Raw genomic sequence first — 25,758 nt, 5'->3', positions numbered from 1 at the left:
AATGGTGAGCAAAGAGACTCAAAAGGCCTCGGAAGCCAGGGCACCGGATGGTGCACACTTAGCTGATGCTTGACGACAGTCCTTGCCTCCTGGAGGCAGGTCCTGCTGTGCAGCCTGCCAGGCACCTCCCAGTGCCCACTACAGAAGAGGCTGGGTGGGGGTCTCAGTGTCCTGTGGAGAATGGGGCAGGCCGGGCACCGCTCAGTGGCGGAGCATTTGGTGTAGGAGGCGTGAGGTTCTGGGTTCTGTCCCCAGCATAGAAAGAAATAGCTTCAAATTTTTTAGATACCAGCCTGAGAGGATAGCTGCTCCGTCTTCTGCAGCCACTCCCCAGTAGTCACCAGCCCTGCCCCTGTGACACACATACAGCTGCTGGACTCTCCAGATCCCCAGGAGGGCTGTGCTCCCGCAGGCCCTGTACCCTCTGGGTTAGCAGGGAGGAGGCACGGGCTGCCACCTCCACGGTCACTTTATTTGTTCTGTTTGCTCGCAGAGACAACACCCCCACAAAAAGTGCCTGGGGCCCCAGAGCCTCCGACTGGCATGTGAAGCCTGAGGGGCCAGTCCCACGACCTCTGACCCTGTCATGTCCTGCTGAGAGTTGGGATTGGGCGAAGGCTCGGAGGAAGCACTCGATGCTGCTGTCCGTCCACTACCTGGTCATCCTGTGTTGGTGGAGCCCTCTCTCCCCTGGGTCACCAGGAGGATGGGCAGCCCTGCCCATACTCAGTGAGTGGACACAGGTCCCCAAGTGGCCTGTGCTGGGCTGTGCTGCCAGGCACAAGTGTGTCAAGCCAGAGCCCTGGAAGACCAGGCAGCAGGGGAAGGGCGGGACCCCCCGGCCCAGAGCAAGCCCTGGAGGAGCCCAGGATCCCAGTGCAGAGTGGAATGAATGGCCCTCAGTCCTCCTCCCCTGGAGGGTGAGGCCCTGGGCGGGCAGGCGGGCACTCAGGAGGTGGTGGAGGGCCCCTCCTTCCCAGCCAGCACCCTCTGCTCAGAGGCCCCTTCCTGGGCAGCTCCTGATCCAGGCAGGTCATCGTCTGTCCCTGGGTGCCCGTCCCCGTTGCCAACAGCCCTGCCCTGGTCACTCTGCTGCTTCTGCCGCCGGGTCTCCTTGTACCTTAAGGTGATGTCCCTGGGGGACAGCAGAGGCCAGGTCACCACTGCTCACACACCAACACCCAGCGCAGGCCTCACAGACCCCTAGGCAGCCTTCGCCAGGAGGAAGCCACATGGGACACAACTCTTGGAGGGGCTGGGTGGGGGCCATGGCACGGCAGGCCAGGCCACCTGGATCCTCAGGAGCCAGACCTACCACATGAGGATGGATCTCCAGTGATGTGGGGGGCTATGGGGTTTGCCCCAGAGCCATCTTCTCCAGATGACTTGAGGAATGGGCAGGCACAGACCCTGGCCACCTCAGCAAAGCAAGAGGTGACAGACACCACCCATAGCCAAACCCCGTGGCCCTGGAGCCAGGCAGACAGCCCATGCCGCTGCTCACCGCAGGAAGAAGCGCCAGACGGTCCAGGTGAGCACCAGGACGGAGCCGAGCGTCCAGCACTGGGAGATGTAGAAGGGCAGGGACAGGGTCAGCGTGTGTGGGTCGTACTTCACCACGATCAGCAGCTCTGTGGCTGTGATGGCTGCCGCCAGCCAAGCCTGCTGGCCCAGCTTCTTATGGGGCTTCCTGTGGAGAAGATGGCAGCTGGCCAGGCCTGCCCAGGCATCAGGCCTCCCCCACCCCAGGGGTGCCTCCCGGCCTCGGCCTGGCAGGCGGCCCTCACAGGTCATCCATGAAATCGTAGATCTCACGCATGGCCACGCCACCCACGTTCACGAAGAAGACCAGTCGTAGCAGAACCAGGTAGTGCTCGGGGGGCATCCACAGCACGAACTTCAAGTAGAAGGTGTTCAGCTCTGCCAGCAGGAACTGGGGGACAGGGAGGGTCAGCCTGCGCAGGACACTGGCCATGCACACCCTCAGGCAGCCCAGCCTTACCACCAGGATGATGCCACACACGGCCAGCCAGCGGCGCAGGCTGGAGGCAGGCTTCCACTCGAAGCGGACCCAGCTGTAGGGCGTGAACTGGAAGGCAATCCTCTTCATCTTGCCCCTGGGGACCAGAGTGGCCAGCCTAAGGATGCGGCCCAGGCCGCTGCCGGCCCAGGCCGCTGCCTCTGCACCCAGAGCTGCTCCACTCCCTCCGCCCAGCCCCACCCTTCAGAGGGGCTGTCCCCTGCTCCAGGCACTCAGGCTGCAGGGGAGCCTCTACTCCCGCTGTTCCCCAAGTCTTTGGTTTCCTTTTTCTTTCTTGGAGTCAGGGTCTCGCTGTGTTGCCCAGGCTGGCGTGAACCGGCTCAGGTGGTCCTCCCGCCTCGGCCTCCCGCGGCGGGGGACTTCAGGTGCACCACCATGCCTGCTTTGTTTCTTTTGAAAATCTCAAAGTAAAAATGACACGACCCAGCAACTGCTTCCTGAGGATGGCAGCAGGTCCAGGAGGCAGACACTACCCCCCACTGCTCCTGAGCTGCATGCAGTCAGGCCTGGGCCTCAGGCCCACAATCCCCCGCCCCCTCCCTGGCTCCTGAGATGTACTTATAGGTTGGAATGTTCCAGAGGCCCTGCCACTTGTAGGTCTTCAGGGACAGCCACTCAAGGGTCTTCATGCCGCAGTAGATGCCCAGCCCATTACAGACAAGCACATCCATGATCCACTGGGCAGGAACCAGGAGAGGTGATGCTGTGTGCCTGGGCTCATCCAGAGGAGGCCAGGGCAACCTGGCCCCACCCCAGGACAGGCCCAGCACCCAGGCCCCCACACCCATGTGGTCCCCCAGCCCACACTGGGACCCTGGCACCCTCATGGTCCATCAGTGCCCCCCTTTCCCTGACCCCCCCACGTGGTCCACCAGCCCCCCCCCCGCCCGCCCTACCCACACTGTCCACCCCGCCCACCCACCCCCGCACCTACGTGGTCCCACCAGCACTCGCTGAAGTTGGGCAGCTGGTGCTCCAGGCTGTACTCCAGGAACTCAAACATCACGCTGATGATCATGCACATCCACCAGTCGCGGATCATGAGAGTCTGTGGGAGGCAGCCTGCACTGGTCATTCCATGTCCCTCGGCGGCACAGGAGCTTGCCTGCTGGAGGATGCCCTCAGCCCCAGGTGGGCATGGTGGGCGGGTCCCTCCAGCAGCCTCAGTCTTAGATTTTCAGCCAACACGGAGGTGCCCACACATCCAGCACTGAGCTCCCAAGGCAGGTGCAGCTGGGACACTTCAGGCTGCAAGCAGTGCACCGGCAGCCAGCCTGGGTTGGGGCCTCTGGCCTTCCCCAGCTGCCCCCCGCCTCCCCCAACAATGCTGGCCACAGTGCAGACCCAGGTGGCAAGGTTAGGGGTCCCAGGGGTTTGCAGACCTCTCTGAAATACTCTGTAGCCAGGACTTGCCCACCCGCACACTCGGATGTTCCACCCTGTGGCCAGAAGCTGCCAGAACACAGCTCAGGTCTGAGAGCCAGGGTGTGGGTGCCACAGGAGATCACTTACCTTCAGGTACCAGCCAATAAAGTGGGCAGGAACGAAGCCATCCAGCTTGTCCTGTGGGCAACATGGGCAGTCATCAGCACAGACCTCACCAGCAGCAGGTCATGGCCTGGGGCCAGCCCCCACCCAGCCCCAGCGCCTGCCAGCTCCAGAGCATGAGACCAGGTCTGCCACACATGTTATTGTGGTTGCCTGTGGACCACACAGCCCCTGCTGGCGGAGCCCAGCCCTGGACAGCGACGCCTTACCCAGATGTTGTGGAAGGGGTCGGTCTTGTTGTCTGTGTCGTAGATGAGGCAGTTCCCCCCGTAGTCCCTCTCTGGCAGTGGGACTCCCAACCTGGGGTCAACATACTTCAGAAACTGCCTGCCGTCCTGGACTGTCTGCAAGGCCAACGGGGACTGTATGACATGTGACCCACGACTCGGACAGCATGCTAGGAGAAGAGCGGCCTGTGCCAGCGGCCCTCCCGTCCCAGCAGTGGCTGGAGATCAGGGGAGCCTGGGCTCCAGTGAACTGGCAGAGAGCACAGGTGGCCCCATCTCTCACCTGTGCTCCTGGGTCTGGTCTGACAAGGTAGCACTCACTGCCTGCTGCTCCTCCCCACCCTGTCCAGGGCCAGTAACCGCAGAAGTCACCCTGGCTGGGGACATTCTGTCTTCACACAGCATCAGGACAACAGCATTCCCAGACACAGATGCCAACGTTAGCCAGATGCTGTTAGCCTTGAAACAAAGTGCTCTTTGGGGACCAAGCCCCAACAGAGCAGGCCCTGGAGCAGGCCACTGGCCCAGGACAAAGAGGTGGCTGAATGATAAAACATGACCAAATGATAAAACAGAAACCCAAGAAGGGTGGCGAAGCAGGAACACACAGGTGCCTGGCCACAGGACCTGGCTGTGCCTAGGACAGGAGGCACACAGGAGGAGGCTGTCCAGCACTGTGGCAGCCTTCTGTGACAGAGGGCAATGGTGCTGGGCGCAGCTGCTGTTGGCTTTGTCCAGCAGTGTGGACCCCTGACCCCCAGTCAGGGCCACATGTCCCTGTGCTGTCCTAGGAGGCACTGTGCAGCAGCCATGCTCTTAAGTCACATGCCTGGGGAACCAGCAGGACCAGGGGGCCAGACATGCCAAGGCAGGGCTCCGAAGACCAGCTCCAGTGACTGTCCAGCTGGGCCAGGGCCTCAGGTGTGTCTTGAGGAAGACAGTTCCAAGCCCAGCTCAGTCTAGGCTGATGGGGTGCCAGGCCATAGGCAAGGTCAGGGCCACTGTGCTCCCGTGGAAGCCAGAGACCCCCTGACTCCATGGCCCCCCCTCAGAGGGCAGGGTGTGGCAGGCAGGGAGGCTGGCGGGTCACAAGCTCAGCTGTACTCACAGGTCTGTGTGTAGACGCGGCGCACACACACCTGTGCTCTGCAGCAGGCCTGGCCCGGTGAGGGCAAACTCAGAGCCCTGACCCGTCGCCAGGACCATCCTCCCCTGAGGAAGGGGCAACTCTAGGGGTGCCCAGGATGCACCTGAAGTTCCCGCAGGAACAGCCCTGGGAAGTGCTCCAGAAAGCAAAGCCAGAAACAAGGAATCCTTAGATGGGTGTGGGGAGCAACGGAGGAACAAGGGAGCGGCTGGTGGCCTAGAGTTTGCACAACAAAACGCAGTGGCCTTAGATGTGCCCAGAATCAAAGTGAGCACCCTTTAGCCCACGCCGACGTGAATAAGAGACTGAAGAGTCAGCACAGGGTGGAGGAGGGACAAGTCTCCCCACACAGGACTCCTCTACCTGAGAGGAGCCGGGTCCCCACTTCACTTCAGACGGAGCAGTAGAGAGAGGGGAGGGGAGAAACGCGGCTGCCCAGCCGGACACTGTGATACTGCCTCCTGGTGGCCAGGGGCAACCACCCTGAGGGAATCACCAGACACCTGGGGAGCCCAGATGTGAGGTCAGAAGATGCTCCAGGGATGTGCAGCCCAGCACCTCCTGCAAATATGGGTGCAAAACCTTGACAGAACACTGGGAGACCGAGTCCAGGACACAGAGACAAGGCCACACACCGCGGCCAGGTGGGGTCTGTGCCCAGAACACAAGGCTGGTTTGAAAGAAGACCACTTGATATAATGCTCCTACCGGCAAAGGGAAAGCCCCAGACCAACAGCCCACTTCACCAAAAAACACACCCAGTGCAGCCACAGCATTCACGGATGAGTGCCTGGGCAGGGGAGTTGGAGTGCAGGCCACACTTGGCTAGGAGGACAGGGCTCCCGGGTCAGGAACGGGCCAAGGTCCACGCTCTTGGCTCCTGCTGGCACCTGCCGCAGGAGCTCCATCCAGGGTAGTTAGCAAGAAGCGGGAGTCTAAGGCACCCAACTGAAGGAAGAGTGCGCCCATCTGTGTGCAGGCGACAGGAGCCCGAAGACAGGACCCCAGGATGCAGAGCTAACAAACGTGCTCAGTGGGCACGGTGCAAAGGCAAGGTGAGCTTGGACACCAGCCGTGAGCAGCCCGACGTGGAGCCGAGGAAACGCTTCCCCTCAATGTCATCGGAGCTAACAAAATACCCGGGAATTCATTTTTTTAAGTTTCTATTTAAAAAAAAAATGAATTATTATTGTTTGTGGTCCTGGGGATGGGACCAGGGACTCACACATGCTACGCAAGCACTCTACCACTAAGTTACAACTCAAATCCTACAATTTTTTCCCCCACTGGCATCAGGGATTGAACCCAGGGGCACTTAGCCACTGAGTCACATCCCCAAAGCTTTTAGATATTTTATTTTGAAACAGCATTTTACTGAGTTGCTTAGGGTATCACTAAGATGCTGAGCCTTGCTTTGAATTTGTGATCCTCCTGCCTCGGCCTCCCAAGTTGCTGGGATTACAGCCACTGCACTTGGCCTAAGAAAACATTTAACAAAGAGTACAAAACTTGTATTCTGAAAATTCCAAACATGGTTGAAGACATTAAAAATGACCCAAATAACTGGAAAGACAACCCATGTTGGTGGATCAAAAGATTAATAACCTTAAGATGATGATATTCTGAAACTGCTGTATGGCTTTGATGCAGTCCCTGGCAATGCCTCAGCTGCCGGGCAGGGAGTGACTCGGCATCTGCCTGGCACGTGTGAGGCTCCGGGTTTCATCTTGTCTGCTCTCTACAGAACTGGAAAGGTGGTCCTCGCCTTCACTCGGAAGCAAGAGGCCGATACTCAGATGACCCTAAGGGAGGGACGCAGCCCATCCCCACGCCCTGTGCTGCTGACACTCGCCTGCCCTCTCAGAGCTGCCAGATCCTGAAAGGCAGGGAAAGTCTGGGGTGCCTACGGGGTTGCCAACTGTGTGCTGTGGGGTCCCGAGCAAGGCCTGGGGCAGCTGGATGGGGTTTGGCTCAGAGCCACGTCACACTGAGATACCACTGCATGCCAGCTCGGTGGCCACACATTCCCACAGATCCATTCTGCACAGCATGCAAGATGACACTGGAGGGCAGCTGGCACGTCTCGAAATGCCAGATGCACAGCACGGCCAGCCTGCAACCAGTGAGCACCCCTGCATATCTGCCAGAGATATGGGAACTGCATCTCCACAAAGCCGGGACGCGTGTTGAAGCAGCTTGATCCTGAGCCCCTTCGCCTGCAAGTGGACAGGCTGAGCTCACCCACACAGTGGCATGCCTTGGCCACGAATGGGGAGGTGCTGCCAACACCAGGTGGACCTCACAGGTATAGACAGGCCAGGGTGGAGAGACTGTCAAGGGGGCCTAGGCTTGGGGGACATGGGACTGTCTCCTGTCCTGAGGTGTACAACCTGTGACACGCGCCACAGGCCTGCTCCAGACGGACACCCTGGCCACACATGGATGGAGTCCTGGCCCCCCAGCAGGAGCATGCTCCGTGGAGGGAAGACGGCACCAATAGCAGAAGGTGGCGGAGGGGCCTGGCGCACAGACACGGCCACCGACCCCAAACTCAGAACCAGACGTGCTGTCTTCCCTCAAATCCGAGGCCTGTGTCCACACCTGGGTCCCTCTGGAGGTCCCCTGCAGCCTGCACCCACTTCTGTGGGGTCGCCTACCTGCCTGCAAGTGCTCTGGGGTGGCAAAGGGTGCAAAGCCTCCTCTGTCCTCTGTCCCCATAGTCTAGCCGACAAGAAAAGACACTTACCTGGAAGAGGATGAAGATGAGAAACAGCTCGTAGACCACACTAACACAGAGCCAAAACCGCCAGTAGGCTGTGGAGACAAGAAGCAGGTGCATCAGGGACCAGCCCTGTGCTCCAGGCCCACCCAGCCCCATGGGGTCTGCGTGCAGCTTCTGTCCCTGCTTGGGGTTCACGAAGCAAGGTCAAACCCAGCCGAGTGAGCCACTGCTCTCTGAAGCACGGGACTTTCCTCTCCTTCACTGTCTTCCTCCCCATCTCACCATAGCATCTCAGCAGGCCCATGGCTGCTGTCCTGCACCTGCTGGGCACACTTCCAACTGCACACTCAGTCTGCAGCAGGTTCTGACGACACACCTTGCATCCCACTATAACACCTTTTAATTCCAACAGGCTTAGCTTCCTTGCAGATGTGGACTTTTATTTATTGTACATTTAAGGGGATCACTGCATCAGTGTGTTGATCTGATGATTATCCACAGACTTCTAGTGTTGAACCTGCCACCCTACAGGTCCTGGGGCCCACACTACAAGTGCTCTGCTGGGAGGACTTGTGCCATGACCTACATGGGAGAAAGACATGGCCCTGCCCAGGAGGCAGCAGCAGGTGGATGCGGGAAACACCTGAGGGCTGAGGACGACTGTGGGCAGCAGGAAGCTGTGTGTGGAGGCTCTTGGGGACACCCAGGACACGTGTGTGGTCCCGGGACAGGAGATGGACGAGTGGGCTGCGAGCACTTTGGCCTGGAGGGTTGGAGGAACCTGGGGGCTGCTGAGCTGCCATAGCTGCTTGAGGGCTTGTGGTGCCAGCCGTCCCGGCCCAGAGGCCACAGGAGGACCATACCCTCGGAGCTGTGGACTCACTCGAGAGGCCTGACCCTTGAGGCCACATGCCAGAGATGCCTCACGTCACCAGGCCTTCTGTGACCTCCTCTCTGCCACTGTGTATCCCTGATTGTCCATGATCCCCTTCTCAGGAGGGCCCAAGTCGGGCCATCTCTGATCCCTTTAGTCTACCTTTGAATCTGCACCTAAACACCCAGCAGCCCTTCCACATCCCCTCCTCTCTCCTGGAATGACTCCTGGCGGTTGTGAGTCCCTGTCCCCACCCACTGGAATGTCCCACTGAGAAGGAAGAGCAGGGTGCCAGGCATCTGTGCACTCCAGCTTCAGGAGCTGCTGGGGTTGCATGCAAGCAGGAGCCAGGAGGGGCTGCTGCAGCTTGGCGGTGGAGAGGCGTGGCACACACCAGGTCCTGGGTCCTCGTCCCAGCACCACGGAAAACAAAAACCCAGGAAGGGGAGGCTCCTCCAATGGGCCGGGACCGGCTTCAGAGGGCCTCACTTGGAATTGCAGCCAATTAAAGTAGCTCCCCAGATGGGTGAGCTGGAACCTCTTTTTGCTGCTCTAAGGAGGCCTGGTTGCTAAGGGCCACAGAGGCCAGGCCTGACCAGGTGTCCCTGCACCAAGCCCTGGGGGAGACAGGCAGGGCCACACAGGGAGCACCTCCCGACAGCTGCCTGCAGGTCCTCCCACGCCCCCACCAGGGACTCTCATCTACTTCTCACACACTGTGACGGTCCGGAGGGGGTCCCTGTCCACCATCAAATAAGACCTGAGGAGGACAGTGGTGGCTCCAGGACAGGCTTCCCATGTGAACAAAGCAAAGACTGACAAAGAAACATGGAGTTCTGAAGAGCAACAGCGCACAGCTCTAAATACACACTCAGACCAAGCGCAGCCCCTGTGGAGGGGGAGGCGAACACCCAGGTGTGGGAGGCGGGGTGATGCTGGCGTTGCCCTGGGGAGCCTGGTGGGGCTTCCATAACCTTGCAGACTGGCCCGGCAGCGGGCGGCAGCAGCTCCTGCCCTGGGCCTGAGGTCCTGAGCACCTCCCTGCTGCTCAGGGCACCGGGGCCACGTGCTGGGCAGGGTGCTGCCTCGCGGCCAGGTGCTGCAGAGGGTGCGCTGTGCCTGCAGGAGTGTAAGCGTGTGGGGCTTCCCACAGCGCTCCTGGGCACCAGCCCGGCAGGCCCGTGGCCACGCTGCCTCTCAGTGTGTGCCCGCAGCTGTGCAGCCATCTCGCTGTCCCATGGCTCTGGTCTGAGTGCCTTCTGAAGCCTGGGTGGGTCAGAAGCTGAGCTAGTGGACCCCAGCGGACCTGGGCAGCCTGCCCAGCCTCCCCCAGTGCCGCCCACCAGGCAGGAGACCCGGGGTGCAAGGGCAGGCAGGAGCAGCCTGCTCAGGCCCTCGGGGCTCACTAACCCTCAGGCAGATGTGACCCTGCTGGAGGGCACGTGTCCTAGCCCTGCACCTCCACCCCCAGGATATCTTATTAGAAACCACTCAGGTAGATACACAACAGGCAAGTGCAAAATTCACCACGACCTAATGTACCACAAAAACTAAAGAACAGCCAGGCGTGGTGCCACCTGTAGTCCCAGCTACTTGGGAGGCTGAGGGTCTGAGAATAGCCTGGCAACATATGAAGATCCCATCTCAAAGACAAACTAAGCATCAAAACAAAACAAAGACTCCACGTATAGTACGATTCCAAGTTTTGAGGCTACATACACAAATACATCAAAATTTAATTGTGACGATTTTTAAAAAACACTTAAAAATATTTTTGTATTTTCCAGAGTTCTCACCGCTGTTGAGACGGACTTGTGTCTAGTTGCTGCACTTGAGCTTTGAGGGAACTGGCCAACCCTGAGTGCTGAGCTGCTTCCCATGCAGTGGGGCAGAGCCGGTGATGGGGCCCTCCCACTCTCACCTGGGGCTGGGGGCACTATGGTCCAGGAACTTGTTAGAACTCAGGGTGGGGATGAGGGAGACAGTGAGCCCCCAGCAAGGATGGTCCCCCTGCCTGAGCCACAGACCTTGCCTGCAATCCTGGGCACACCACCATCTGCAGAAAGCTGGTGGCAGAGCCAAGCAGAGTGAGGAGGAGGCAAGAGGGCCTGGGGGCCGAAGAGGAGGGAGGTGGAGGGCTCTGCACCCCAGGCCTCTCCTGGCAGAGAGAGCAGTGGCTGCAGGGAGGAGCAAGGCAGAGGGCAGGACAGGACATTCACACCCAGCAGCACAGACACAGGCTGCTCGAGACAGGAGTGCCTGTGCACACACGGGGGAGGAGGGGCAGTTACCTGGATGAGGTCTGGAAAATGGCCCATCTTTGGCTTGTGTGACTCCAAAACATAAGAAAACCAAGATACTGGCCACAATACCTCTGCAAACAAAGAACAAACAGCCCCTCAGTGTGTGCAGACTTCTCTCAGGTGGGGCGGAACGTGGCTGGGACCAGGGGACACTCAAAGGGCAGGGCCGAGGGAGGAGCTGGGCTGGAGCTGGACTACCTCCCCACCCAGCAGCTGCCTCTGTAGACACCTCTGGTGTCTTCTCTGGGACACCGTGCCTCAGGCATGGTGTCACCACATGAAGTCCCAACTCCACAATTCACGATCAGGGCACACTGGTGCTCCTAGAGGCCAAGAGCCAGAGGCCGGGGACGCTGGCCAGAGGCCCAGCTCTTGCCTGTTGGGGTATCTCCTTCAACACCACAAGGCTCACCAGCTATCTGTGGAAGTGCCACACCTACAAATATATCCAACTCAACACACAGGTGCACGGTGGTGGCACAGCCCAGGGGGGAGCCAGGGGCCTCAGGGTGGGTGCCCACCTTGGCAAGGCTCCCCGGGACTGCCTCTAGCCCAGAGGCCCACTACCTCTGCTGGAAAAATGGCCCAGGCCAGTGGATGTGCAGATGGCCCATCTGTTCTACAGCAGGCCTGCCCTGGCTGAATGTCCCTCCCACTCCATCTCACCTGACCTGCGGTCATGAGGTTAAGCCCTGCCAAGTGGCCAGCACAGGACTGGAAGGACTGAGGCTTACACACAGGCTGCCTGCCCGCTTGACAGACAGTACCCTGCCTGGCCATTCAGGGACAGAAGAGCTCTCTCAGTCCAGGTTTGAGGGTCCCAACTCTGGCAGGACATCTGAGGGCACACAGGAACTCCGGGACATTCCCACACCAAGCCCTGCTTCCACACCCCTTCTGCCAGGACAGGAGCCTCAGGCAGGGTGGAGACTTGCAGGGCACCTGAAAGGTCCACCCAACAGGCACCGTCCGTGCGCTGCTGGGGAGAGGAACACTGACCAAGTGAGGTGGCTAACAGGCACCCCAGACAAACCTGTGACACCCACCAGGGGGCACCACTCAAGGGGTCTCCAGGTGGGCATGCCGAGCCGCCCAGGCCACGTATGTGAGGAGGACTTTTTAAGGTTCTTCTGCAGGAGTATTCAAGGACTCTGGAAGTCCATCGCAGTGGGCAAAGGAAGTAATTTAAAAGGAAAACAATATCCTACATTTTTCAAATATTTTTTTTTTTTTTGGTACTAGGGATTAAACCCAGGGAGCTTAACACGGAGCCACATCCCCAGCCCTTTTTATATTTTATTAAGAGACAGGATCTCACCAAGTTGCTTAGGGCCTTGCTAAGTTGCTGAGGCTGGCTTTGAACTCATGATCCTCTGCCTCAGCCTCCTGAGTTGCTGGGACTACATATGTGCACCACTGTCAAATAATTTTTTCTTTTTTAGCTGTAGTTGGACACAATATCTTTGTTTGTTTATTTTTATGTGGTGCTGAGGATCGAACCCAGGATGAGTGCTCTACTGCTGAGCCACAACCATAGGCCCTCAAATAAATTTTTAATCAAATAAAATACATGCTCTGTATTTATTTAATCAAATAAAACACATTTTCTTGGGCTCCCCATTGTCCTTCCCGTCCCCAGTGACACCTCGTCTCAGTCTCTGCAGGCTCTCTTGCCCACGACAGTGTCCTGCCCTCCCCTTATTTCTGATGACCCACACCTCTAAGGACTGGGAAAGTGGCTTCAGAGCCGTCTGCTGTTTCCTCATGGTAGATGGGGGCTGCAGGGTGTGGGGAGACCTTGGGGTGTGACTGTGGTGTTGACCCTGTGTGCTGGGCTGAGGTGAGGCGGCCAGGGCCCTCTTGTGCAGCACCTCCTTCCCCTCCTGACCTGTCTCAGCACTCACTGGGGACCCTGCACTGGGGCGTTTGTCCCTCCTCCACCATTCATTCATTCAGGTCCCGGGACCCAGGGGTGCTCCAGCACTGAGTTATATCCCCGGTCCTTTTCACTTTCTGAGATGGGATCTCACTAAATTGCCAAGGCAAGCTTTGAACTTGCCACCCTCCTGTCTCAGCTTTCCAGGGTGCTGGGATGACAGGTGTGGCCACAGCACCTGGGGGCTTATTGGTTTATTTGATCACACATCAGCATGAAGCACAGATATTTATTCCAACACTACTTGATGAGTTTTTGCTCCCATTGTTCCCTCTTTTGAGCATGGGGGGTCTTTTGGTCGGCTTCTGTGTTACTCCAACAGGACCCACTGCTGGGTTTTGCTTTGCTTTGTGCTCCTGCTTCCTGGCACCATGGGAAGTTCTGGGAACATCTCGGGCACTCCCTGCAGCCTGGTCCTTTACTGAGGGTGCCAGAAGCTGATAAGCACTGGTGTGCTTGCTCTGCTAGGGGAGGCTGGCTCTAGGCCTCAGTGCACACCCACACACCCACTGGGACACACCTGTGTCTGCACATACAATCATCCTGGGTGTCCACGGGAGGCAGTGTCAGGATCCCCAGGAGATACCAGAATCCCTTATGGAAAAGGGCACAGTGTTTGTAGAGAACCCTAAAATCACCCACAGACGGCCTACATTGCCTGCTCCTATAGAACTTGTAAATAGTTGCTACACTGTATCAGTCAGAGGACAAAGATGAGAAATCTCCATGTTCAGAACAGATGTGAGTTTTTCCTCAATGAAAGGTGTGTTGAATCCTCAGATATGGAACCCATGGACACAGAAAGCCAAAATATCGTTCCTATTTCTATCTGTAACTATTCGCCCCTGTTTCAAACTAACCCTAAGCACCTCCTACCACACGATCATTCTAACCCCTGCACCTCCAGCCCGCCTGGCTTCAGCAACCTCAGCACGCCACAGCACAGGGCGGCTGGGGTCATGATGACTGGGTACCTCACAGCCACGGTGGTTCTCTTGCCTCTGCCTCCGCACCTGCCATCCACAGCCTCTCGGCACCTGCCCAGTGCTCCAGGAAAGCCTCAGTGCATCCGTGAGCGTCTGCCACAGTCTGCCTGCAATTCCCTGGATGCTAGACGTGTTTGTAATTTGCACAGTTAGGGTTCACTCTTTGTTCTATGGGTCTGACAAATACGTCGTGCCAAACATCCACCAGTAGAGTACCAGAGGGAGTAGTCTCACTGCCATAAAAATGCCCAGTGCTTGCCTGGCATCTGCTGGACCTTGCGTTCATCCCTGGCACTGAAAAGGGTGAAAATAAAGTCACGTATGATTTCAGGGTGGCTGCTGAGGTCAAACCAGGCTACCCTGAGGTCCTTAGAAAGGAGAACACCCTGTGCGTGGCCTCGTCCTTCCCCTTCAAGAACCACTTCTCCTGCACTCCTCTCGTCGGGTCACGCAGCACCCTGCCTTTCCACCTGGCTCCTCTGGCTCAGGAATGGCCTGAGACCCGTCTTCCCAGCTGACAGCTGCCTCCATGCTGCAGAGAGCACAGCACCATCCAGGCCCACACTCTTTCCTCCATTCACTACTGAAGGGTGTTGTGGTCACTTCCAGTTTTGGGCAGTACAAATAACGTTGCCATAAATATTCGCCTGCAGGCTTCTGTGTGGATGAAAGTTTTTAGCTCAATGGGACACCTGGGAGGGTGACTGCTGGGTTGGGTTCTCTGTGGCTCCCCTGCTGTGCACAAGCTGTTGAGACCTCCCAGCACCGCCATGGTCAGGTTACGGTCAGCCCTTCTGACAGGGTTCAGTACTGTGCTGTCTTGTCAGCAGTTTGCAATTCTCTCGACATATGACACAGGCCATCACTTACATGGTATGTGCCTCATACATATCCTCCTTGGTGAGGTGTCTGTTGGAGTCTTCCACCCTGTTTTCATATGTTATGTTATTCTAAATCAGGGTCTCACTTTGTTGCCCAGGCTGGCTGCAAAATCACGGACTCAAGTGATCCTCCCACCACAGCCTCCGGACCAGCAAGGACACAGGTGTGGGCGCACCTGGCTTGCCCAGTGTTCACCTGTACCGCTTCTGTTCTTATTAGTCTGCTTTAGGAGTTTCCAACGTGCTTTGAATACAAGTCTCTGTCCGGTGCATGCTGTGCCAACTTTCTAATAGCCTGCCTCCCTACTCACTTCACCGTGTCTTTGGCAAACCCTGATTTTTCACTTTAATGAAGTCCAACCTATCACCACGTCTTTCACCAATGGGCCACAGATGGCTGATACCCATCATGGCCACTCATGGCCACTGGCATCTACTGAGGTTCACCAACATCCACTGTTAATTATGATGCTGACTGATGTCTATGGACACTCACTGAGGTCCAATGGTGACCTACCTACACAGGCATCTCAAGACTTAGGGGCACAAGGCACTGTCTCCCTAAAATGTCCCATAGACTGGGGGTGCTGCCCCCTAAGACGTCCCATGGACCTGGGCGCCCTGTCTCCCCAACAACGTCTCATAGCTGTGCATCTTACACTGGCTGACCTGTAGCCCAATCTGAAAATGTCTGTGAAGAGCGCAGGTCAGTGTCTGTGGTGTCCTCTGCAGCAGATGTACAGCTGCTGCAGTGCCAATCGTGCAAGACCACCCTCTCTGTGCACTGCTCTGTGTGGGTCTGCTGCTGAGCCCTCTGCTGTCCAGGGCCTGCTCTGTCCGCTCTGTCCAGTCCCGACCCGCAGCTGGCTGAGCAGGAGGTGCGGGAGCATGTCAATCTCAGGTTCTGCCCCCCTTCAGGACTGTGAAGTGCTGTCTCTGTGTCATCCATGTGAAGAGCAATCCACACTTTCAATGCACGTCTATTTCTGCATCTGCTAGTTATGTGTACTTTGTACAATTAAAACGTATAAAGAAGTTTAACTTATTAAATTGTAGAAAATTAATTAAATGTGAGGGTGAGAAAATCTGGAATCTCTCCCAAGGTTCCCACATATAAATGGGCTGAAGCTCATGAGTCAGCAACCCACAGACATGGCCACACAATGTCACAGGCCATCATCCTCAGGATGACACAGAGTACATGAAGCAACTCCATTTTACCAAACCAGAACAGAGTGAGAAACCCAGCTGCCTATGCCAAGTGCAGTGCCCTGCCACAGGGTCAGAGGCCACTAGGCTGAGGAAGTGTCCACATCTCCACACCGCAGAGGGCACACAGTAATGGGCGCTGACCCAAACTCACGGGGCTGTGTCATTTAATTACAGGACAGTAAAGTTGGCTTGAGAAGAGAGACAACTGGGCACAGTGATACACGACTACGCTACCAGCTGCTCCAGAGACACCAGGAGGAGGACATGAGCCTAGGAGCTAGAGACCAGCCTGGGCAGCACAGTGATATCCCACCTTAAAAACAAAACAGAAAACACCAAAACCCAAACCAACCAACAAAAACCCAACATGACCAGGTGCAATGGAAGCAGGAGGGGCACAAGTTCAAGTCCATCCTGGAAACTTAGTACAACCCTGTCTCAAGATCAAATTTAAAAGGGTGGGGAGCCAGACGCCATGGCGCATGCCTGTAATCCCAGCTGCTGGGGAGGCTGAGGCAGGAGGATCAGGCGTTCAAAGCCAGCCTCAACAAAAGCGAGGCACTAAGCAAGTCAGTGAGACCCTGTCTCTAAATAAAATGCAAAATAGGGCTGGGGATGTGGCTCAATGGCCAAGTGGCCCTGAGTTCAATTCCTAGTAAACAACAACAAAGCAAAGCAAAACAAAACAAAACACAAAAAACACAGTTGGGGGTATAGCTTAGTGGTGGAGCACCTGACTAGCACGTGTGAGACCCCAGGTTCAATCCCTAGGTATCACAAAAGAAAATGACCATGGGGGGAAAAAAAAAACAAGCTGGGCACAGTGGCCAGCAACTTAGGAGGCAGAGGCAGGGGTACTTCAAGTTCAAGGCCAGCCTTGGCAATTTAGCAAGACCCTGCCTCAAAACAAAAAAGAAAGAAAAGACTAGGGATATGGTTCAGTGGTAAAATGCCCCTGGGTTCAATCCCCAGTACCACCAAAAACAACAACAAAAAATGTGAGTCCTAGGTTCCATCCCCAGTACAGTAAAAGTAATATGAAACCTATCTTCAAGGACACCAAAAAAATTCTCATGTGCCATGTATGGTGACACATGGCTGTAATTCCAGCAAGACCCTGTCTCAACAACAACAAAAAGCCTAAGGACGTGGATCAGTGGTAAAGTGACCCTGAGTTTAACTCTGAATCCCCTAAACAAAAACAACTCCAATATAATTAAAACGAGCGTTTGCTCGTAGCCTCTAAGAGGCCCGAAAGGGCCTAGGCAGCAAGACTGCACCAGTCTGAGGGATATGGGGCTCCTGGTGTGAAGCACGGGAGTCCAGAGAGGGTGCAAGTGGACCAGGACAGGCACACGCATTGCAGCCTTCTGGAGGAGGCTGCAGAGCCATGGACAGCAAAGGCAAATAGGGTGCCTGGGTATCCCAGGCAGAAGTCAAGAGCAGGTCCAGGCAACACCAGCCAAATTATGGGCCATGAGGGACAGTTCCTTGGTGCCTAAGAAGGACGAAGGGACAGAGTGTTCCCCCATGCAGAACTTCAAAGAAAAAGTGCTCAGGAGTCCCTGGGATTCACATACCCTGCCCTCTCCCCCGTAGGCTATGCGGGGCTCCCCTAGGAGGGGCCAGTGCTGGGTGAAGAGGCCCCTGTAGGTCTGAGCTCTGGGACCCTCTGGGTCTGGGCTGTTCACAGCAGGAACCAGGAATTGGTGGGCAAAGCCTGGGGGTAGTGCAGCTCTGTGACTCACCTGACAGGTGTCTGGTGACACAGGCCTACTCTTCATGGGCAGGGGCTCACTCCTCCCTGTGACAATTCTTGCCCAGGGACAACAGGACGACTCATCTCTGGTTAATTTTACTTCCCATATAGAGGAACCCCTTCTGTTTTTTCAGTGCTGGAGAATGAACCAGAGGCCCTCCTCCCCTACTGCCCAGGGAACACTTCTCAAGGTATGGCCAAGTCCTGCTTCCTGAGGCTCTCTTCCCATGTGTCCAACAGACACCACAGACCGCCCCCCCCACCATGCCCAGGCACTGTCAGATGAACCCACAGAAAAGACCCAGTTCCACTTGGAAATTCCCTCTGGGCAGATGCAGGCTGCTGCCAACAGCCTCACAGCCACACGTTCAGCACCCACAGGCAGCCCCTTTACAGGCACCGGTGCAGAACCAAGGCCCAGCCCAGAGGCTCCTGGGCTCGCTCTCTCCTGCTGTCTCCAACTTCCCAGGAAACACAAGCTTGCAGGCTCTACCTGCAAATGAGGCAGGGGGCTGCCTGAGGCCCAGGTGGTCCTGCAGATGAGGAGAGGTGCCAACAAGGCACACAAAGGGCCAGAGAGAGGCTGGTGGGCCTGGGAGCAAGCTGACACCTAAGGCTTGGAGAACAGAAGAAGAGTTAGCCAAGCTGACTGGGAGGAACACCCAGAGCGTGAGGCAGGAGTGGGCAGGATGCCAGGCAGGGAGAGACCTGCCTGTGCAGTGAAGGCTAGGGGTCTTGGGGGCTGGCTGCTCCCAGGCCCAGCAGCTGGACAGCAACTTCTCACCAGAGTGCCTGGCTGCACCCAAGGACATGAGCCCCATTATGAGGTCTACTGTGGGTAGCTCCAGTGTCCTGGACAGACAGGCTGAGCACCCAGGTGTACCATAGCTTCCCACGCTCATGGTGAGCAACGTGGCATGGATATGGTCACCTAGCAGGGCCTGGCATCATCTACGGTGGCATACTATACATACCATCTGTCTACCTAATTCTCACGGCAGATACTAACACCCACATTTTTCAAAATCAACAAAGCACTACCAAGAACTGTGACCATGAGACCCCACAAGCCCAAGGCCCACAACCAGGGCTGACTCATGGCCCCAGCTCAAATGGTCATGAGCACCTCCCTCTGCTTCTGTCCCCATCAGACCCATCTGGCTTCCTTGGGCTGTCCTACTGCAGAAGTGGGGCTTGGGCCTCAAAGGGAACAGCAGCTTTGCACCAGCCTGAGGCTCCCAGGAGCAAGAGCCGAGTACACCTAGTGCAAAGAGTGAAGACTAGGGACTGCTCTCGAGGCCAGCTCACCCCACTCGCTGAGACTAGGTCAGTCTCAGAGTGCATGCACTGGATGCAAGCAAAGCCTTGTGACCAGTCTGCCTTGGAGAATCCTAAGAAATGAGGTCACAGGTGGCCACTGGGCATCCACCTGGTATGTCAAAGTCAACACCCCCGGAGAACTGTGCCAGCTAGGGGGCAGCCACAGACTCGGCAGCCCACCCTGGAGGCTGTTGTAGCACAAGCTGCAAGTGATTTAGGAGGTGACATGAAATCTGGGAAACTGGTGGCCAGTTCCAGGGCAAGAATTGCCACAGAGGTTTAAGAGCGGCTGTGGAGCCGGGGGATACAGACACACCTGAGGGAAGGTGGGGAGCCCAGCCCAGGACAGCCAGGACCCACGCCCTCCATGCCAACATCTACCTCTTGGTGTTGTAGGCTGTGTCCTGAGGCGTTTCTTCCAGGAGAGTCACGTAGCCCAGCGCACAGGTGAGGATGAACAGCACAGTTAAGGTGTGGGCTCGCCTGAAATCCAAACACAGGCAGTGTCAGGGCTTGGCCTTCACCACCAGCCGACTGGGCATCTCTGGCTGGCAGCAGAGCACTCTGCACACGTTAGCCCCACATCTGCTGAGTGCTGGAATGTACAGAAACATGGTGGCATTACTTCACAAGTAAAATAAAAACCCGGAAGCCATTTCCCCATGTCTTAAAAGTGACTTCAGCCTTTGGCTTCTTTACCATGACTTTCCACTAACCTAATGATCTCCCTGTGGTCTTTAAGAGGTCAGCCCAGGGCAACCTTACTGTTTATCAGCCTCCTCAGAGAACACTATCTTTCCATTCTCCTGAAGACATAAAGATCACCTGAAAAATCTGACTCTTTGCCCTTGAGGTAGGTGGCCACACTGTCTTTCAAGCAGTCACTGAGTGCTTGTCCTCCCTTCCTGGCCTCAGGAAAAAAGGAGCAGGAACAAGAAAGACCCATCACTGTCCTGTCCAAGGCAGGAAGGAGGGTCAGGAACCCTGAGGAGGGACATCAGCCCACAGGCTTGCAGCAGGACAGACTTCAGAACTGCTGACACCAATGCTGCTTGAGAGCGAGACCCTTCCTTTCCCCCATGTTTTTAATTGGTGCACTATAGCTGTACACAACAAGGGACTGTTGTTACATATCCATATGTGCACACAATTTAACAATATGATTGGCCAATGTCACTCCCCAGCACTTTCCCCTTCCCTCCCAGTCTCCCTCCCAGTCCCTTTCCTCTACCCATCTCCCTTTTCATGAGATCTTCCCCACCCTTATTTTTTTCCTCTCTAGCTTCTGCATACAAGAGAAAACACTGGACCTTGACCTTCTGACCCTCTGAGTTTGACTTATTTCTCCTAACACAATGTTTTCGGTTCCATCCATTTTCCTGCAAATGCCATAATTTGATTCTTCTTTACAGCTGAATAAAACCCCATTGTGTATATATACCTCATTTCCTTATCCATTCATCTGTTGATGGACACCTAGGCTGGTTCCATAGTTTGGCTATTGTGAATTGTGCTGCTGTAAACATGTATACTCATGTATCACTGCTGACTTTAACTCTTCATGATAAATACAAGACCCACCTTTTTGCTCCCTGTCTTGCACACAGAATGTGTGCCTCCACACATTGTGGGGTCTGGAGGTAACAGACTCCAGAGGCAGACCTCCTTGCCCTCCCAGGATGACAGGTCTGCTCAGTGGTGCCTCCCACCACCTTCCTAGTCCAGTGCCAGGGCAAACAGGAAGCTCTGGATCCTGTGATCAGGCACAAGACAAGAGCTGCCATAAATCCTGGGATTTCAGTCAACCCCGAAGGGGAGGGCGCAGGGATGGCTGGCTCCCTGCCATGAGTGGAAAATGCCCAGCTGCCATTCAGCAGGCTTGTTTTGTGAGTGGCTAGGAAGGCAGGCTTGCCAAGCCCAATCAGGAGAACACTGAGGCATCATCAAGAAAGGGCCGGGGCCACCCAGGCCTCCACAAGGCTCCCGGGCTGTGACACTGCCCTCCTGGCCTGCTGGCAGGCAAGACTGTAAAGGCATCAACTGGCCAGTCATGCTTCCCAGACTGGGCGACGCTGGGAAAGCTCTATCCAGCCTGACTGAGAAGCACCCAAGATCAGCCACATGTTCCTGAGTCTAAAGGTTTAAAGACTACTTAAGATGTGTTGATCTCAATCACCGAGAAGGTCCACTGGAGGCTCCAAGTTCTGAGACACATGCATCCAGTAAACATTTTCAAAAAGTCACAGACATCCACCCTGGTGGGAGCAGGCCAGGAGGGGTGGAACTCCTCCCAGGGCTTTACCATCACTGAAAGTGACAAAGCGCACAGGAGCTGCTCCAGGTGGCGGTCTGCAATCCTTCCAATTTTCAGACACAAGCTGACCCCTCTCCACAGTGAGCCTGCAGCTCTCAATGTTCCCTTACAAGTTCCCTTTCAGAGAGAATCATGAATGGGAGAGGAGGCAGTGCCCTTGACCCCTGGGACACAAACTGCAGGCTCTGTGGTTGCCAAGCAGTCACCAAGACCCAAACCTCTGCACATGGCAGCCATCACTGGCCCCAGAGAAGCCCAGCTGTCTTTCAAAATGAAAAACCCTGAAAATAAGAAGTTCCTTTTGGGAGTTTTGGAACCTAAAGTCATTCCACAAATATAAACTTTTAAGATTAAACTTTATCTATATTAACTTTTTGTAGCACTCGTTATTAAAATTCTCTAAAACATAGGCTAGGAGAATATCTCAGAGATAACGCTTGCCTAGCATGGAGAGGCCTTGGTTTCAATTCCAGCATTGCAAAAAGAAATAAAATTTCTCTAAAAGATAAAGTCAGCCAGGTGCAGTAGCCCATATCTATAATCCCAGAGACCTGGGAGGCCGAGGCAGGATGATATGAAGTTCAATGCCTGCCTGGGCAACTTAGCAAGACCCTTAGCAACTTAGTGAGACTTATCTCAAAATAAAAACTAGAAAGGACTGAGGATGTAGCTCAGTGGTAAAGCACCCTGGGTTCAATCCCCAGTACAAAACACAATAGAGTTTTGAAAACCCTAGCACAGCATCAGTGAGGAAGACCCAGAAGGAGCTTATGGCATGACCCTGCAGGCAGCATCAATAATCCTCTACCAGGCACCTGTCACCTTCATAGGGAAACATGAAGTTCCCCCACCCCCCACTCCAAGGTTTACTAAGAACATGCCCCATGCTCCTATGAGCACACACAGGGTTGGGGGGAAGCAGAACACCACCCAGGACACTCAGGCAGGTGGTATCTGAAGCCAGCCAGCCAGCCCTGCATCTCCTCTGTAAAGCCTCCTGATCCCCAGCCTCCTCACAGGCAAGCTCTGCTTCCGCCAGGCACTTGCACCCCAAACACCCCTGTAGCCAAGCTCCAAGTGCCTCTGGTCTGCACTTCCAAAGAAACTAGCACCTGCCTTTCTTGGAGTTGCTACAGCTGCCATGGCACTGGCAGAGGAGTGTGCTCTGGCTTCTGCTGACCCTGCACACTCAGTATTCCTCTGGCCAGCACCCTCATGCCTTCTCAAGTTCCAGGACAGTGACAGAAGCTAAGCTCTTGTAGAGTTCTCTGCCCTCTTCCCTACAACAGTGACCGCACCCAGCAGGGATCCCCAAAATATGTGCTATATGACTGGCCAAATTAACATGAGTGTGAAACAAGGAGAACACGCCCCCATCTCCTCTAAGACTCTGTGGCTCTGGCCATCACCAGCAGTGTAGTGAGAGAATAGTGCCTCCCTCCTGGCCAGGGGCACACAGGAACTGATGGAGAGGCCTGATGTCTGAAGGGCTCTGGAGACTGAAGAAGTCCATGTGGCACTGGCTCTGGGGCCATACCTCTAACGACCTGTGGCAATCCCACACACATCTCTTCCTCCAGGTAGCTCCATGGTCATACCATTCTCAAAGCAGGGCTTGTGGGCCAACCCCCGACAGAAGCTATCCACACCCAGGGAAGATACTCACACAATCCAGAAGCAGGCCACTCCCCCACCCCAACCCCTCTTCCCACCAATTTCAAAGGTTATCTCTCAGCTGCCACTCCCCCACTTGCAAGCTGGAGATAGACCTCACAGGTCCCTCTGTGGGTGGTGGCACATACCATGAAAGGTCCAGTCACTCCCCTGCCAGGCTCCCTTCACTCCCTGATCAGATGTGCTCTCCAACAAGGCCCAGCTCAGTTCTCCTGGAGCTGCTTCTGTACAGTATCCTTTCCAAAAGGCCATGCGTCTGTCTCTTTGAGGGCTTGCCCAGGGCCCACCCCAGGACTCATTGCTCCACTGGATGAGAACTGAGTCTCCTGCAGCAAAGAAGGGCCACACACTTGCTCTCATGAATTGTACTTTCTGGTGTATGAATTTGTCTTTCTCACAAATAAGAGGGGTTATTCCAAGGTCATGGAATCATGCCTGGCACCTGTCAGTCAGGGCTAATATCCTCAGCCCTACAACAGAGCACAGGTAGTTCCAACTATATCTGGGCCCCCACCACAGTAAAGACCTAGGAGCCAGCCTGCCCCCAAGTCTTGGCTGCACCCTTGCTTTACCAGCAGAGGCACTGAAGCAACACCACAGCCTTTGCTCCACAGAGCTCAGCAAACCCTGGCACACAGAGACATGCCATGCTTGTTAAGCCGGTTCACACTGCTGCCACAGGCCAGGGCCTCCAAGCCTGTCCAGCAGAGTGGAAATGCCAGAGGTGTGTATGTGTGAATTGACTTCGAGGCCGGGGAAAGCCTCTCTGAGCTGGCTTGGAGCAGGCAGGGGACTCTGGGAAAGCTTCACCAGTACTGATGGCTTGGGAGACCCGACCTCACCTGATCCAGATCCACCCAGTGGTGTCCTCTCCCTGGCCCGTGGTCCCACCACCCCAATCCCGACCCCACCCGGGCCCCTGTCTCAGGCCCCGACCCACAAGGAGTGCACCCACCCCACCCAGCCGGCCACCGACCCCGACCGACCCTGACAGGGGTGCACCCTCCCCTCCGACGCGGCCACTGACCCCGGGGGACCAGGGCTGGGCGCGCCCTCTCCGCTCTGCCCGCCACCGACCCCGGCCGACCCTGACAGGGGTGCACCCTCCCCTCCGACTCGGCCACCGACTCCGGGGGACCCGACAGGGTGCCCCTTCTCCGCTCTGCCCGCCACCGACCCCGGCCGACCCTGACAGGGGTGCACCCTCCCCTCCGACACGGCCACCGACTCCGGGGGACCCGACAGGGTGCCCCTTCTCCGCTCTGCCGGCCACCGACCCCGACCGACCCTGACAGGGGTGCACCCTCCCCTCCGACACGGCCACCGACTCCGGGGGACCCGACAGGGTGCCCCTTCTCCGCTCTGCCCGCCACCGACCCCGGCCGACCCTGACAGGGGTGCACCCTCCCCTCCGACACGGCCACCGACTCCGGGGGACCCGACAGGGTGCCCCTTCTCCGCTCTGCCCGCCACCGACCCCGGCCGACCCTGACAGGGGTGCACCCTCCCCTCCGACACGGCCACCGACTCCGGGGGACCCGACAGGGTGCCCCTTCTCCGCTCTGCCCGCCACCGACCCCGGCCGACCCTGACAGGGGTGCACCCTCCCCTCCGACTCGGCCACCGACTCCGGGGGACCCGACAGGGTGCCCCTTCTCCGCTCTGCCCGCCACCGACCCCGGCCGACCCTGACAGGGGTGCACCCTCCCCTCCGACACGGCCACCGACTCCGGGGGACCCGACAGGGTGCCCCTTCTCCGCTCTGCCCGCCACCGACCCCGGCCGACCCTGACAGGGGTGCACCCTCCCCTCCGACGCGGCCACTGACCCCGGGGGACCCGACAGGGTGCACCTTCTCCGCTCTGCCCGCCACCGACCCCGGCCGACCCTGACAGGGGTGCACCCTCCCCTCCGACACGGCCACTGACCCCGGGGGACCCGACAGGGTGCACCTTCTCCGCTCTGCCCGCCACGGACCCCGGCCGACCCTGACAGGGGTGCACCCTCCCCTCCGACGCGGCCACTGACCCCGGGGGACCAGGGCTGGGCGCGCCCTCTCCGCCGCCCCAGCCCGGCCCCGCCACTGGCAGGGGTGCCCCCAGCCCCGACCCTCACCAGAAGAAGGTGTTGGTACCGTCGTCGTAGACCTCAGACTCGGTGCTACGGCGGCCGTCGGGCAGCGGGGAACCGGGCCGCGAGCCCCCTGCGCCCCTGCGCTCGGCCCTCCGCATGGCGCAGCAGTCCAGGCCGCGGGCGCAGGGCCGGGGTCGCGGCGCCGCCCGGCGGGGTCTCCGCGGAGCGGGGCGGGGCCGCGGGGCATTGTGGGACGCGTAGTGCGCGCGGGGCCGTAGGGCCTGCCGGGCGCCGGGCGCAGGGCCTGCTGGGAGGACGCCGCCGGTTGCTAGGTGACGGAGAGGCCCACGCGCGCCCGCCGCGGCATTGGTGTCTTAAAATCTAGGCCAGAGAACACAGTGGGTCACCCCAGAATCACAGGTGTCAGGGGGCGTCCCGCGGCGCCGACGCGCGGGTCGGCTTTGGTCAGAGCCGCTGTGAACGCTGAAGGGCCACGAAATGAAGCGAGAGGAGGCTGCTGCCGGGTGTCGGGGCCCTTCGAGGAGGTGGAAACGCTCCAAGTGCGCCACGGTGGTAGCTGGACGCCTCAACTCGGTTTTTAGTTGTTACTATTATTGTTCTGAGGATTGAACGCAGGATGGCTGAGCCACAGCCCCGTTCCTTTTTATTTTTTATTTTGAGGCAGGGCCTCCCTAAGGTGCCACCTTGCGATCCTCTTGCCTCAGCCTCCAGAGCTTCTGG

The 25,758-nt window shown here is 57.2% G+C and overlaps 1 protein-coding gene across 2 annotated transcripts; it reads right to left on the bottom strand.

Annotated features, from left to right (window-relative positions):
• Nucleotides 1-451: 451 nt before the first annotated feature.
• Nucleotides 452-25,239, bottom strand: Ptdss2 (phosphatidylserine synthase 2). Of its 2 annotated transcripts, none has more exons than XM_046444738.2 (12): nt 25,060-25,239; nt 19,338-19,439; nt 10,851-10,933; nt 7,710-7,777; nt 3,799-3,933; nt 3,554-3,604; nt 2,976-3,089; nt 2,600-2,718; nt 2,003-2,117; nt 1,788-1,933; nt 1,505-1,690; nt 452-1,135 (listed from the first exon to the last, which is right to left on the bottom strand). In XM_046444738.2, the coding sequence occupies exons 1-12, from the start codon at nt 25,173-25,175 to the stop codon at nt 949-951; spliced, it is 1,422 nt and encodes a 473-aa protein (XP_046300694.1). In that variant the 5' UTR covers nt 25,176-25,239; the 3' UTR covers nt 452-948. The 2 variants fall into 2 exon arrangements, with proteins under 2 accessions (XP_046300694.1, XP_058435306.1); XM_058579323.1 differs by lacking the exon at nt 10,851-10,933 and adding an exon at nt 23,073-23,270 and having other exon boundaries at nt 25,060-25,171.
• Nucleotides 25,240-25,758: the final 519 nt, after the last annotated feature.

The sequence above is a fragment of the Marmota monax genome, unplaced genomic scaffold (assembly GCF_021218885.2).
Source record: "Marmota monax isolate L192 unplaced genomic scaffold, Marmota_monax_Labrador192_F-V1.1 WCK01_AAM20220418_F8-fsc00038, whole genome shotgun sequence".
NCBI lineage: Eukaryota > Metazoa > Chordata > Mammalia > Rodentia > Sciuridae > Marmota > Marmota monax.
This window is presented reverse-complemented; position numbering and strand designations above follow the sequence as displayed.